Genomic DNA, 14,054 nt, shown 5'->3' with positions numbered 1-14,054 from the left:
GGAAGGTGAGGTGGCAGCTTATACTGCATCCAGAATTAGGAAGCAGAGGAGCATGGGTGGTCAGCTCCACTTTTCCTTTTGTTGTCTGGGACCCCAGCCCACGTGTGGCACTGCCCACATCCAGGGTGGGCCTTCCCACCTGAGTCAGACCTTCCCAGAAAGCAGCACCCTCACGGACATGCCCAGAGGTTAGTTTCCATGGTGATTCAATCCAATCTAGTTGACAATGAAGACTGATTATCAGAGTCTTGGTTATTCGATGGTAAGAAAATTAATAATAATTAGCCATGTCGGGGCTGGTGAGATGGCTCAGTAGGTAAGAGCACCCGACTGCTCTTCCGAAGGTCAGGAGTTCAAATCCCAGCAACCACATGGTGGCTCACAACCATCCGTAACGAGATCTGACTCCCTCTTCTGGAGTGTCTGAGGGCAGCTACAATGTACTTACATATAATAAATAAATAAATCTTTAAAAAATAATAATAATAATTAGCCATGTCACAGGATCGCTGAGAAGAATATAAGTGAAAATGCTGCATGTAAAGTGCTTGGCCCAGGCCTGGCTTATAGTTTAGTTGGTTTTAACAACCAGTAACAAATTTTATTTATAAAACTCTCCGGGGAGTCTGGCTGAAGAGATGATGACTCAGTAGTTAAGATCATTGGCTCCTCCTCCAGAGTCCAAGTCCCAGGACTCAGGTCTGGGGGCTCACTGCAGTTCTAGGGGATCTAACGCCCTCTTCTGCGCACCATGAGCATGGGGCACAAGCGTGCTGCACAGGCAGACACGCAGGCAAAACGCTCACAGGCATAAAATAAAATTTTTAATTAAAAAAATATCTTCTGCCGGGCGTGGTGGCGCACGCCTTTAATCCCAGCACTTGGGAGGCAGAGGCAGGTGGATTTCTGAGTTCGAGGCCAGCCTGGTCTACAAAGTGAGTTCCAGGACAGCCAGGGCTATACAGAGAAACCCTGTCTCAAAACAAACAAACAAACAAACAAAAATATCTTCTGTGAATGAGAAGAATGTGCTGCAGAAGTAGTAAAGAAAGATTTCTTCAGACGTTTTGAAAGATGGTAAAGAGGACTATTGGAGGGGAAAGAAACTGGGCTCAGCTCCCAAGTACATGAACAAGTGGAGACTTTGAGCCAGGAGCAGAATGGAAAAAAAAAATTCTAAGCTAATTTTTGTTTTGTTTTGTTTTGTTTTGTTTTGAGACAGGGTTTCTCTGTATAGCCCTGGCTATCCTGGAATCACTTTGTAGACCAGGCTGGCCTCAAACTCAGAAATCCGCCTGCCTCTGCCTTCTAAGCTAATTTCAAAGCTAGGCTAGAGTAATTCTTAGTAGACGTATACTAAGTAGGATTCTTGCTAAAGGCAGGCAGGGTAATGAGCTAGAAAGTAAAAAAAAAAGAAAGAAAGAAAAAAAAAATACCCCCTTTGAGTTAGTGTCTCCTGAGGCCAAGGAGCCTCAAATTGCTACATAGCCAAGGATGACCTCGGCAGTGCCTTCCTCCTGTCTCTGCCTCCAAGGGCTAGGATTAGGAGTATGCTCCACACCCGGCTTGCTCAGTTCCGAGGATCAAAGGCAGAGCTTTGTGCTGATCAGCAAGCACCCTGCCGGCTGAGCCACCCGCCCAGCCCAAAGTGATGAACTGGCTCCAGTACTGAAGGGGATGAAAGAGTGAGAGCTAAACAGACACTGGAGAGTTCCAGCTCACACCACAAAGCCAGGGCAGAACTCAAGGCCAAGACAAGGACTCAGAGCACTCCCACCCACATTTTGGTCCTGGTCCAAATCTAAAGAAAATCTCCTCAGAATTACAGCTACTCAGAGTACGGGGCATTTTCCACCTGAGAGGCTAAAGGATGTCAGCTGCAGCACATAGCAGGAGAGTGGAGGTGTCATGTCATGTCCTTAGCATAAAAAACCGTCAAGGTTTTCGTCTCTAGGACCTCTGGTAGAAACCCTAAGTCAGGGCTGGGGTAGACAGCTCGATTACAGGAGGAGGAGACCGTCCAGTGTACACGAAACTCTGTGATCCTCAGCACCACAGAGAAAAGAAAGCTTTGATCTGATTGTACACGGGCCATACAAAGCCAGTGTTGTGTGATTCTAACCTGCTTAAGCCTGTGTTGCTTTAACATGCACTCCCTGTGGAGTGGAGGGACAGAGTGCTCCCTCTGCTCCTCCCCTGCCGCTCCGTCGCTCTGAGGGTGGGCGAGCACTCAGTCAGGACTGTGCTTGATGGCATGTGTGCATTAGGGTAACGAAGAAGCTGGACACCTATCAGGAGTACAAGGATGCTGCGTCCGCCTACCAGGAAGCCTGGGGTGCCCTCCGCAGGATACAGCCGTTTGCGTCCTGGATCAGAAACCCACCCGACTACCACCAATTTAAATGAACTCTTGCTGGTATCAGGACCCTTCGTATCGGTCTGCCTCTCCCTTCATGCTGAACGAACCTCTGCTTTTCTGGTGGTTAAATCCCAGGAGAATGAGCTGCCTTCTCCCAGAGCGCTCGCTGCACCTCTCTGGTGTCATAAATGGACCGCAGAACCTCAGCAATCTATACTTGACTGGAGCAGCTCCGTGCTAAAATAGCCTCTCAGTAATGCTCTTGATGGCTGCCTTCAATTGTGTTTTATTGGTTCTTTAAAATACAGCATCAGATGCTTTTAAAGTAGCCTGCAGCAGCTCTGGTGTAGATCTCCTTACATTGATTCAGCAAGGACGCATTGGGCTGAAATCATCTTAGGGTGCTGGAAGCTTTATAGCCTCTCCCGGACTCATGAAAACCATGTATTTCCTGTTTGCAGCCTTCCTTTGTAACCATCATCACTTCCCAGTCCTCAGCAACTAGACATGGTTGGAGTTAGCTTTACCATCAGGCTCAGCACAGGACTAGCCTCGGAAAGCTCTGTTCTCAGACTTACCAAGAAAGGTTGGTTGGTTTGGGTTTGGGTTTGGGTTTTGGTTTTGAGACAGTCTCACTTTGAAGCCACCATCATTCCCCACCCCTCTTTCTCTTTCTCTCCTTTCCCTTTCCCCCTTCCCCTCCCCCTCCCTTCTACCTTTTGCTTGAGACCGGATCCCTCTCTCTATAGCCCAGCCTGGCCTTGAACTCAACATGAAGCCAAGGGTGACCTTGAACTCTGATCTTCCCACCTCTGCCTCTAAGTGTCACCTCAAACTTTGCTTCCTGGATTCTCTTCTGAGCAATGTCATGAGGTCCACTATAGTCTTGTAACTGCCAGTAGCCACCGTCTTTTCCTACCACACAGAGACAGCCAGCCAAGAATGAAGGCTCCAGCCTGCACAAAACCACATGAGGCAAATGCCTGGTTTGATTGTCTTTAGTGTCTTTATCTGTGTGGGCCACACTGTCGAGGTGTGTGTGTGTGGGCCACACTGTCACGGTGGGGGGGGGGGCACACTGTCACGGTGTGTGTGTGGCAGTAAGCAGCTGTATCAGCTGAGCAATCTTACCAGGTTCCTGTTCTGACTAAATTGTTTTCTTTTTAACTCAGTTCCCAAATGCCTTAATTTCCTACAACAAATCAGCAAACGACGTAGCAGCTAACCCTGTTTAACTGTCACCTAGGAGAGAGCACTCAGCTTATTCCCACCTGGAAGCAGAAGCTCTGCTTGCTACTCAATGTCACTGTGGTTTATAGTGTTTTGTTTTGTTTTGCTTTGCTTTGCTTTGCTTTGCTTTGTTTTTCCACACAGGGTTTCTCTGTGTAGCTCTGGCTATCCTGGAACTCACTTTGTAGACCGGGCTGGCCTCAAATGCAGAGATCTGCCTGCCTCTGCCTCCTGAGTGCTGAGATTAAAGTTGTGTGCCACCATGCAGTGTTCTTTTATGAGATTTTTATATTATAAAGACTTGAATTAAATGTGAAGTAGTAACATTTTTTAATTACTTATTTCACATCCTGACTGCACTTTCCCCTCCCCTCTCCTCCTAGTCCTTCCTCCCCCACCTCACCTTCCCCTACCCCCATCCACTCCTCCATTTCTCTTCAGAAAAGGGCAGGCCTCCAGTGGATATCAACCAACCATGGCCTAGCAAGTTGCAGTAAGACTAGACAAGGCAACCCAAACCCAGTAGGAAGAAAGGGTCTCAAAGAGTAATATATTTTTACTCCTAAAGTTATAATCTGTCAAGTTTACTCACACCCTTAGTCACTGGCATCTGGGTAGAAAACACTGAAGGCTAACCACTAAAGGCAACTTCCCTTGAGCTTCACTTACTGTCTCAAAGCGCTAAAGGTGGTATTTAAACATCCAACAGCCTGCATCCTAGTTTATGCTCTTAAAACCCAAGTTTACACTGGGGGGTTGGGGTGCATGCCTCTAATGCCAACACTTGGAGTTCCATGTCAGCCAAAGCTGTCTGTCAGAGACAGAGAAACCCTGTCTCATAAAGCCCCAAAAAAGAAAAGTTTAGAATTGTATGTATGCCTTAACATCACATCTCTGTAATCCTGGCAAGTGCTTGCTTGCTTGCTTGCTTGGTCTCAGACTGTGTCTTCTGAAACCTAGGCTGCCCTGGAACTCCTTATCTTCCTAAAATCCCAAGCCAGAAAGCAGCCCTCTCCATAAGTTATCCCACGTATCCTGTTTATCCTCAGTCAGGCAACATTGTCCAGTGTGAGCCTTGGGCCAAACCCATGAAGACCTCTAGAGAAAAGGTGGCTCTGATTATCATTTGACCTGTGTCCCTCCTGTGTCCTCTCTGGGCCCTGGCTGCAGCAAACCTGGTTTCTTTGGTAAAATCAGAGAATATGAGGACATTCATGCGTGTCCCCACTCCCCATCCATCCACTCCACTGGTGCCCATAGACCACCACCAGGAACAGGACGGCCAGCAGGACCCTTTGCCCCATCTCATCAGAGAAACTAGGAAGGGCCTTCCATATGGTAGGCAAATGCTCCAGCCCAACCACCAGTGCTACCCCACCCAGGGGTCTTTTTTAATTAATGTGAAGGATTTTATATTTTAAACTGTAGAAAAACTAGAAGCCCCTCAGAAATGAAGCTGCACAGGAATTGGAACAGCAACTCTAACCCATGCGTAATTCCACAAAATTGTGTCTTCAACTAAAAAAAAAAAAGGCAAATTTGGCTCTGGAGGAAAGATTACATTTACGTGTGTGCCTAAATAGGGTCTAATGTTATGACTCTGCGTGTGTGTGTGTGTGTGTGTGTGTGTGTGTGTGTGAGAGAGAGAGAGAGAGAGAGAGAGAGAGAGAGAGAGAGAGAGAGTTTTCCTCAGAATTTTCAGAACCTAATCTGATTCAGCCGTGTCTGCCACCACCTGTGTGCGCACATAGTTCTTCTTCAGGATGGAGGGATGCCACGTCAAATGCCATGCTTTATGGATTCCCCAGTGCCAGGCATGAGCTCACTGAGGAAGTTGCTGTGGAGAAGAAGGGGCTGCCCTGGTTGCCAGCTGGAGAGGTGCAGGCCCCCTGTCTGACCTGCTTGTGTCTGTGGCTGCTGGAAAGCTGCCTCCACCCAGACCTAGAACAAGGTTCCTAAGCCAGAGTTTTCCAGTTTCTAAACAACAGCCATCCTGCCACCAATAAAACCAGAACTTGTGTATCGTGTCTGTGTGTGTGTGTGTGTGTGTGTGTGTGTGTGTGTGTGTGTGTGTGTGTGTGTGTGTGTGTGTGTGTGTGTGTTTGTTCAGGAGCCCAAGCAAACCTTCCCAAAGGCACTGAGCTGGCTAACCAAAGGGAGTGGCTAGATTCAGAAAGAGCCAGGCAGGCTCCGGATGTACAGCCACACCATCCTGACTGTGCCTGAGCTCAGAGCCAGGGAGGCCGAGGTCGAGGAGAGAAAGTATTTTCTGAGCAGAATAGTTCATTGTATACCTCATTTTGCAGAATCATAGTTGCCTTGACTTTACACACAAATCTTTTTAAAAACATTAAAAAAAAAAAAAAAAAAAAAAAAAGCAAGCTAGGCAGTGTTGGTGCGTGCCTTCAATTCCAGCTGATAAAAGTTGAAGGCCAGCCTGGTCTACAGAGCTAGTTCCAGGACATTCAGGGCTACCTTCTATCCTGAGAAACAAAAGCAAAACCAAAAAACCGAAATTAAAACTAGCTGTGTCTGTAACTGAACCAGCCTGTTTCCCTGTAAAGCCATCCAAGTAGATCCCAAATGATTTTCAGGTGGTCCTGTAGCCCAAAGGACAGAGAGAAATGAGTCAGAGACGCTTCAGAGCTGGAGTAGGCAGCCTTTTTAGTCAGTATTTATTTAGACTGGGGACAGTGGGTGGGAGGCAGCACTTGGTAATGCGTGCAAGTTGCTACTTTCAGTCTCCTGCACTAGGAAAAACAAAACCACACGTTGCTTGGTTGGTAGTGTTTGTTTGTTTGGTGATGTTTTGGGAGGAGGCCCCCCGCTGGCCTCTAACTCTGTGATGTTCCCATCCTAGTTTCCCCAAACTGCTGTTACAGATGGGTGCTACCATGCCTGGCCAACAGTCAGGGTTTTACTTAGGGTATTAAATAGAGGAATGCAGATCTTGTGGAAGTTTATGAAGGTCTACAGTTTTCTGTGCTCCTTTTTTTTTTGTTGTTTTTTTAAATGTAATTATACCTCAATTTAGAATGTGTTAGAAAAAAAGTCCTTATTACTTGGAATCAGAATAAATTTGAGTACAGCCATGGATGCAAATGACATGATAGTACCAACTCTGCCACCAACAACCAGCTGTATGCTGGGAAGGCATTTAACCTTTGACTTGTGACCTCCATTCTGTTCTACAAAAGCAAGTACCAGCAACTAGGCTGCGCAAGTGTTTTCAAGTGTAGGGTAGGCTTTCTCATTTTTTTAAAAAGTTGTGTGCTGCGAATCAAACTCAGCATCTTTCCGCATGCTAAGCAAGCACTTGGCTCAGAGCTTTCCCTAGTTCCACTTTTTAGCATCTCTTAATTGGGTGGGGTGTGGCATTACATACCTTAGATTCACACATAGGAGGCAGAGGCAGGCATACCTCTGAGTTCAAGGCCAGCGTGGCCTACGGAGTTCAGTCCATCCAGAGCTAAGGAGTAATACCCTGGCTCAAAAACGGAGGCAGAAGAAACCTCTTAATTGCCTAAGTAAAGCACTGGGGAATTTTCCTCAATGTAAAGGCCTGCTGTTGAATGGAAGACACTCTGATGCTGTGACCCTCTGACCTGCCTATGGCCTCAGTTATACTAGTGATGGGGGGAGGGGAGGGGGACTTTTGTGTTAATCTAGCAGCCTGGGGACTCTGGTGTGGATTTGCTGTTTTGCCCTTATTCGGATGAGTCAGCAAGGGTTAGGAACCAACCTTTCAAATCAAGTCTGATTGGCACTGCTTTCCGGTGTCCAAGTGTGGCAGAGGCTGGGGGGTTGGGGGGCGGGGGGGAGGCAGAGGCGGAAAGTCACTCCAAGTAGGAACCCAAACTGCCAGACATTGGTCTCAAGTACACGTCCCTTGAAACTGGCCGTATTCCCAAGGGAAGAGCTCACAATGGAAACAGTGGTGGGCATCTGTCCAGGCAGCCAGGAGAATGAGATGCGCTTTGAACCCAGAGGTGTCTCGAAGGGAGGCACGGTGGGCCCCTCAGCAGTGAAACCAACCTGGCCACTGGGCGGTATCACAGAGCCCTTTCCCAGCTCTGTCTTCCGTTCAGCAGCAGGCCTTTACAGTGAGCCTGTGGGGGAACTGCTGAGGAAATGTACCCGGAGGTATCCCCGATTCTCTGGACAGCAGATGAATGCTTAGCCTTGGGTGCCGTCTGCCTCGAGTTGGGTTTCGTTGAGAAGAAAAGTGTTTCTTGAAGTCTTAGGACCCTGCTCCTTCCAGATATTTATATTCATTCCTCCTATACACAGGTTCAGCATCTTCCTGGTTTTGGTTTTATTTTTGCCTCTTGTGAGAACTGTCCTTCCCACTGGTATCTTCCTGCAGTAATAATGTTGTTCAGCTAACCACTGCTGTCAGGAATGTCTCTCTATAGAAGCTTATCAGTAACTCCTGTATTGGGAGACTGGCCAGGCAGAGGAGGAAGGGAGAGAAAAGAGCTCTGCTGGGAACATTCATATTACCTTCCAAACTCTACTTGAAAGCCCAGCTCTGCCTTGATGTCTGTCTCCTTCTGCAGTTCTTAGGTCGTGATCCTAACTCCCCATATGACAGTGGTAGCACATGACAGAATCTTTGAGGGAGATCAGGCAGAGCCCTCAGGAATGGGATTGGTGTGATGCCATAATGGTACCTGCCCTGTCCAAGGACAGCCTGGGTCATACAAGACTCTGCCTCAATAAAATCAATAAATACCTCAGAAAGATCCCCACCAGTTACAACGTAGTTAGAAGATGACCATCGAGAAACAGGGATTGTGTCTCGCTAATTAATCTGTTAATTAACCCACATATTAACTAATTAATACACATATTTAATCTGTTCTTCCTGGCTTCCAGACATATGAGGGATCAATCTGTTGTTTATGAAGCACCTCCCTTACCATAGTTTAGTATAACAACTAACCAGATTACGATAAGGGCCATAGCTGCGGGGGAGGGAGGGCTCACACCTTTAACACCAGCACTCAGGAGGCAGGAACAGGCAGATCTCTGATTTAAAGGCCAGCCTGGTCTACAGAGCAAGTTCCAGGACAGCCAGGGCTACACAGAGAAACACGGTCTCAAAAAATTAGGTAGGTAGGTAGATAGATAGCCACAGGAATTTAGTTTTTTGCTTGAAATACTTCAGAATTCTAAAACAATGGAGTATAAAATTGGTGCAAGGCTCACAAACCCAATTTTCAAGAAACCAAAACTCACGTTAAACTAGAGTGTACTTCATGCCCAAAGCAGACCCATTCTAGACCCATGCTAGATCTAAAGCATACGTACATTCCTGTGGAATATATACAAGGGCAGGCCTCCTCCCCATCTAACCTAGCAGACCCCCGGTGAGTCTGGCACTGGGTTAGAGTGGAATGTGGCCCTAGGATGTACTGGTTTAGGATCCTAGGAAGGTAATCAATCATCCTCAGAGTGTCAGAATCCTCGCGCACTGGCATCGGGGCTGGGAGGGTGAAATTCGGTCATATACAGCACAGGTTTGAGAGGAGGGCTGTCTCCTGCACTGACAGTGATTTGTGCTTGGGAGCTTCCAGTCTGGGTCTGCCCTTCAGCTCAGAAGCAACTGTGTCCAATCTGCTGTCTAGACTTACAGAGCTAAAAGCTTACCCTCAGTGGAAGCCTACTGGACAAACCTGGTGGTGGAGGCAGGTGCCTGCATGCTGGTGGGCGCTGCTCTGCCCACATCTGCTTCACTCTAGGACCCAGCAAGACGTACTGAAGCCACTGATGACAGACCTACATGTATCCTCCTACTTAACTCTGTGGCTTTGTCACCCAGCCACCCACAAGGATTTTGTTTTGTCAGTTTCTTTCTCCTTGAGAAGGAGAAATGGCTGCACTTTTTAAACTTTTCTATGACCCGGTCCAATGTAGAATTTTTTTTAAAATAGAAGCATTTTTTTTTCATTGATTATTCACTTTAAGGCCAGATCACAGGCCCCTCCATCCTCCCAGCCCCACCCTCAAACCTCCTCCCCCAAGAGGAGCATTTCTATTGGCTGCCTCCAAATGCTGCTCAGAAGAACTCCTCAGAAGGCAGGGATGAGGGAAAGGAGAGGGGTGTGAGCTCTGTATCTGAGGTCTGGGAAGACGCACGCTCTCCCCACGATGCTCCTTAGCTCTAGAAGATGACGGACCCGTTGACTTCGCAGGGAACACAGCACAGTGGGAGGCGACTGTGATGGAAGCCAGTGCCCAGCGGAGGGGAGGACACAGTAACCTTGGGTGGTGTGTTCTAGGGTACCTGCCTTCCCGGAAGGCTCAGGGACTAGCAAGTGGCACATATGGGAGTTCTGAGGGGAAGCATGTAAGGTAGAGGGCATCCTATAAGGGTAGAGATGCGGACAGAACATGACAGAGCCCAGGCGGGTTTGGGAGGATGCTGACTGTGCATCTGAGTCATCCTGCAAGGGACAATGGCTTTAGCCTGCCAGCTCAGCGCTCTGGAGACTTGGGGAGAGGTCATGGGATAGACATTACTCCTCGGGAGCTCCTTGTCCTCTATACCAAAGATACAGGACAGAGACGACAGCCAGGAGGCCAGGATTTTATGGTGTAGCAGGGGCCATAGAGCAGTAATTGGAAGATAACTGGTGAGGTGCAGGCAGTGGTGGCTTGAGGGAACTGACAAGTTCACTGAAAGACTCCAGGTCACTGGCTCAGAGGTACTGGCTCATCAGTGTTTAGTACAGGTTGGTGTAGCAGAGGTACTTGCAGATCAGTGTTTAGTACAGTAGTGTCCACAGGAGCAGAGTGATGAAGCAACCTCAGTGTCCATTATTTTCAGCCATTAAAAAACAACAAAAATTTATACCATGTGCAGGATGGTGGGTACAACTGGGAATAATAATAATAAAAAATTAGTTCAGGGCTTTCTCTCATTTGTGGGAAAATTTGTGTTTCTATACAGCACAGTTGCCTCCCACTGTGCTGTATAGAAACACAAAATCACACACATATGTGTAGAAGCAAAAGTGGGAGAACAAAGAGACTATGGTGGGGGGCAGGAGAGGACAAGGGGGTACACTCAACCTACTTTACATACTTGCATAATAAAATGACGTTTTTGTTTGTGTGCCCTGGCTGTCCTGGAACTCACTCTGTAGACCAGGCTGGCCTCAAACTCAGAAATCCGCCTGCCTCTGCCTCCCAAGTGCTGGGATCAAAGGTGTTGCACTACCACGCCCGGCTAAATGACCTTATTTAACCCAATGAAATGAAACATGTAAGTGTTGGGTTTATGGCCCAAGCCCATAGGATACTTACCACACAAACAGGAAGACCTGAGTTCAGTCTCCAGAACCCACATAAAGCCAAGCATGATAAAACTAGGTGCGACTGTGCATACCAGTAACCACAGCAACTAGGAAAACAGGAGGACCACCGGGCTCACTGGCCAGTAGGCAAAGCCTAAAGGGCCAGTCCAGGTCCCAGTGAAACACCCTGTCTCAAAAAGAGGTAAGCAGGACGTGGTGGCCCACGCCTTTAATCCCAGCACTCTGGAGGCAGAGGCAGGCAGATTTCTGAGTTCGAGGCCAACCTGGTCTACAAAGTGAGTTCCAGGACAGCCAGGGCTACAGAGAAACACTGTCTCGAAAAAAAACAAGAGGTGGATAGCTCCTAAGGAGCTGAGGTGGCTGACCCTTGGCTGCCATATGTACATGAGTACACACACACACACTCACCTGCATGTACATATACAAATTCAAAGTAACACATTTACCAGGCAAGGCAAGGTACCAGCAGTGATGGAGGAGACTGTATGGATGACTAGATTTTCAGGCATGTACCATGTACCCCCAGCTTCTGTGCTGTTTATATTGTAAACACGGTCAGTTTCTCATGTTCTACTCTGTATCACACCATAGCTTTGGGTTGTTCTGTTCTCAAGAGCCCACCAGACTGACCTCAGATTCATACCCGTCTCAGCCTTGGAGAGCTGGATTAGTTCTTCATTACTGCTACTACTGATGTTGTCCTTTGTCTACTGGGCCTGGTCTCTCCCGCTTCGAGTATCTTACATTCCTTGTTATTCTGGACTTTCTGGGGGACTTTTATTGAAGTGGCATTAATGACACATGTCTGATGTGGCTGCATCTTTACTCAGATGCAAGTATGCCGCATCCTTTACTCCAGATCTGTTTGTGCCTCCTTGCAATACTGTTTGCTTATTTTTCTCCTCAAATGTCTGTGTTAAATTTATTTCTAAATGTTTCTAGGTTTTGCTCCTGCCAGCAGTAAAACATTTTTTTCTTTAAGATTTATTTACTTTATATATATGAGCACCACACCAGAAGAGGGCTTTGGAACCCATTACAGATGGCTGTGAGCCACCGTGTGGTGGCCGGGAATTGAACTCAGGACCTCTGGAAGAGCAGTCAGTGCTCTTAACCTCTGACCCATCTCCCCAGCCCACAACATTTTTTTTCCTACTCTGTCCTCTAGTTGGCTATAGCTGGTATAGAAGAACATCAGACTCTGTAATGGGGCTGTGATTGGCCCATGGCAGCCTGTGAAGCAAGTTTGAGGCCCAGGGTCTGCTTCCAGCACCACACACAACCACGCTGCTGTTCAGCAGTCATGTTCCACTGGGTTCCAATTTTCATAGCTTCTTTTGATATTCAAAATCTTTAAAAAGCAGTTATGCATACAGTTAGGGTTTGCTCCTTACTTAGGCTTTATCGTTTAATCTATAAAGTGAGGACTGCCTGCTTCCCAGACTTCCTGGCATGGGCACAGTGAACTGTTTTTCTAGCTGTGTTGCATGAGCTATGGAAGTAAGTTCTGCTTTGGATCTGACTTCTCATTAGCCATCTTCCTTTGTGCCATTGGGTATTTGTCTTTTTTAAAACACAACTCTGTGGATCAAGCTGGCCTCAACTTATGGCACTTCTCCAGCCTCAGCCTGAGTGCTGGGAGTTTTGGTGTCAATGTTTTGTTTTGGAGACAGGGTTTCTCTGTCCTGGAACTCACTTTGTAGACCAGTCTGGCCTCGAACTCAGGAATCTGCCTGCCTCTGCCTCCTGAGTGCTGGGATTAAAGGCTTGTGCCACCACACCCGGCTTCCATCTTTCTTTTTAAAAACTTTTTGAGCTAGGCATGGTGGTACAAACCTTTAATCCCAGCACTCGGGAGGCAGAGGCAGGCAGATTTTTGAGTTCGAGGCTAGCCTGGTCTACAAAGTGAGTTCCAGGACAGCCAGGGCTAAACAGAGAACCCTGTCTCGAAAAAACAAAACAAAAAAAACCCCCAACTTTTTGTATATAAATGTTTTGCCTACATATATGTGTACTTTATGGGTGCCTGGTACCTGAGACCAGAGGATGGAGTGACAGGTGTCTCCATGCCATCTTGTGAGTGCTGGGACCCAAGCCCAGACCTTCTGCAAGAGAAGTAAGGCTCTTTACCGCTGAGCCCTCTCTCCAGCCCCCACAGTTTTTTTTTTTAATTTAGGGTTTCATGCCTAGAGGCATCTACATCTCAGTTGTATCCCCGGAACTCTACTTTAAAAAAATAGTAATTTTGAGACAAAGCCTCACTCCATAACCATAGGCTGGACTTCTGACCCTCTGTCTCGAGTAGCTGGAATTATAAACCCTAGGCAGTAGGCACAGCCTAGATTTTTAAAATTTTGTATGTATGGGTGTTTTGCCTCTATGTATGTCTGTGCACCTTGTGTGTACATTTTGGAGCCTCTGAAACAGGAATTACAGATAATTTGTGAGCCACCACATGGGTGCTTGGAAGCAAGCCCAGGTCCTCAGCCAGAGCAGCCAATGCTCTTACCTGCAGAGCCATGTCTCCTATCCCTACAGATTTTAATTTTTTCATGGACATGGGGGAGAGGGTTTGTTAGAGGCCAAAAGTGGGCCCTGGGTCCCCCGAGGCTAGTTACAAGCAGTTGTGAGCTGCCCTGTGTGGGTGCTGGGAACCAAACTAGGATCTCCTGGTAGAGTGGTATGTTCTCCTACCCAAGACACCTCTCCAACCCAAACGGTGGGCTTTGCAGCTGATGTTCTCCTGCTGTTTCAACACTGTCTTTACAGTTTGATTTTTACCTTTAATTATGTGTGTGTGCATATAAATGCTGGTAAGTTTGAAGAGTCCAGAGGTGTGAGACGCCATAAGCCACCTACTGGTAACCGAACCTGGGTCCGCTGAAGTACACTCTCCATCAACAGCCCCTCCCTTTCAACACTTCCAACCGTGGCACTGACAAGTGTCTTTGTAAGCTCAGACAGGCTGGGATGACCCTTTCCTCAGATTGTGCCCCACGTCCTGCACAGTATAATCCTGTCGAGTCCACATGGTTAAACAGCTCACTACTGCACAGATGGGCTGTTAGGTAGTCTAAACAGGGCCAAGTCTTCTTGGGGACATTGTAATAGGAACAAGCAGGGGATGACTGAACACGGTTATT

At 47.4% G+C, this 14,054-nt stretch overlaps 1 protein-coding gene across 3 annotated transcripts in view; it reads left to right on the top strand.

The window, feature by feature from the left end:
• The window catches only part of Adat1 (adenosine deaminase, tRNA-specific 1), a 33,388-nt gene extending 21,496 nt beyond the window's left edge, over positions 1–11,892 (top strand). For 2 of the 3 annotated variants that reach the window (NM_001357186.1, NM_013925.5), the window contains one exon: positions 2,268–3,914. Coding sequence is in view for 2 of the 3 variants with exons in the window: in NM_013925.5 (NP_038953.1) it covers positions 2,268–2,406 (139 nt within the window). In the remaining variant the exon portion in view is untranslated. Of the gene's footprint in view, positions 1–2,267 lie in introns of all 3 variants that reach the window. The other variant, XM_006531075.4, reaches the window with a different exon arrangement.
• Positions 11,893–14,054: the final 2,162 nt, after the last annotated feature.

The sequence above is a fragment of the Mus musculus genome, chromosome 8 (assembly GCF_000001635.26).
Source record: "Mus musculus strain C57BL/6J chromosome 8, GRCm38.p6 C57BL/6J".
Lineage (NCBI taxonomy): Eukaryota > Metazoa > Chordata > Mammalia > Rodentia > Muridae > Mus > Mus musculus.
Note: the sequence above shows the minus strand (reverse complement) of the source record. Positions and strands in the feature narration are given on the sequence as shown.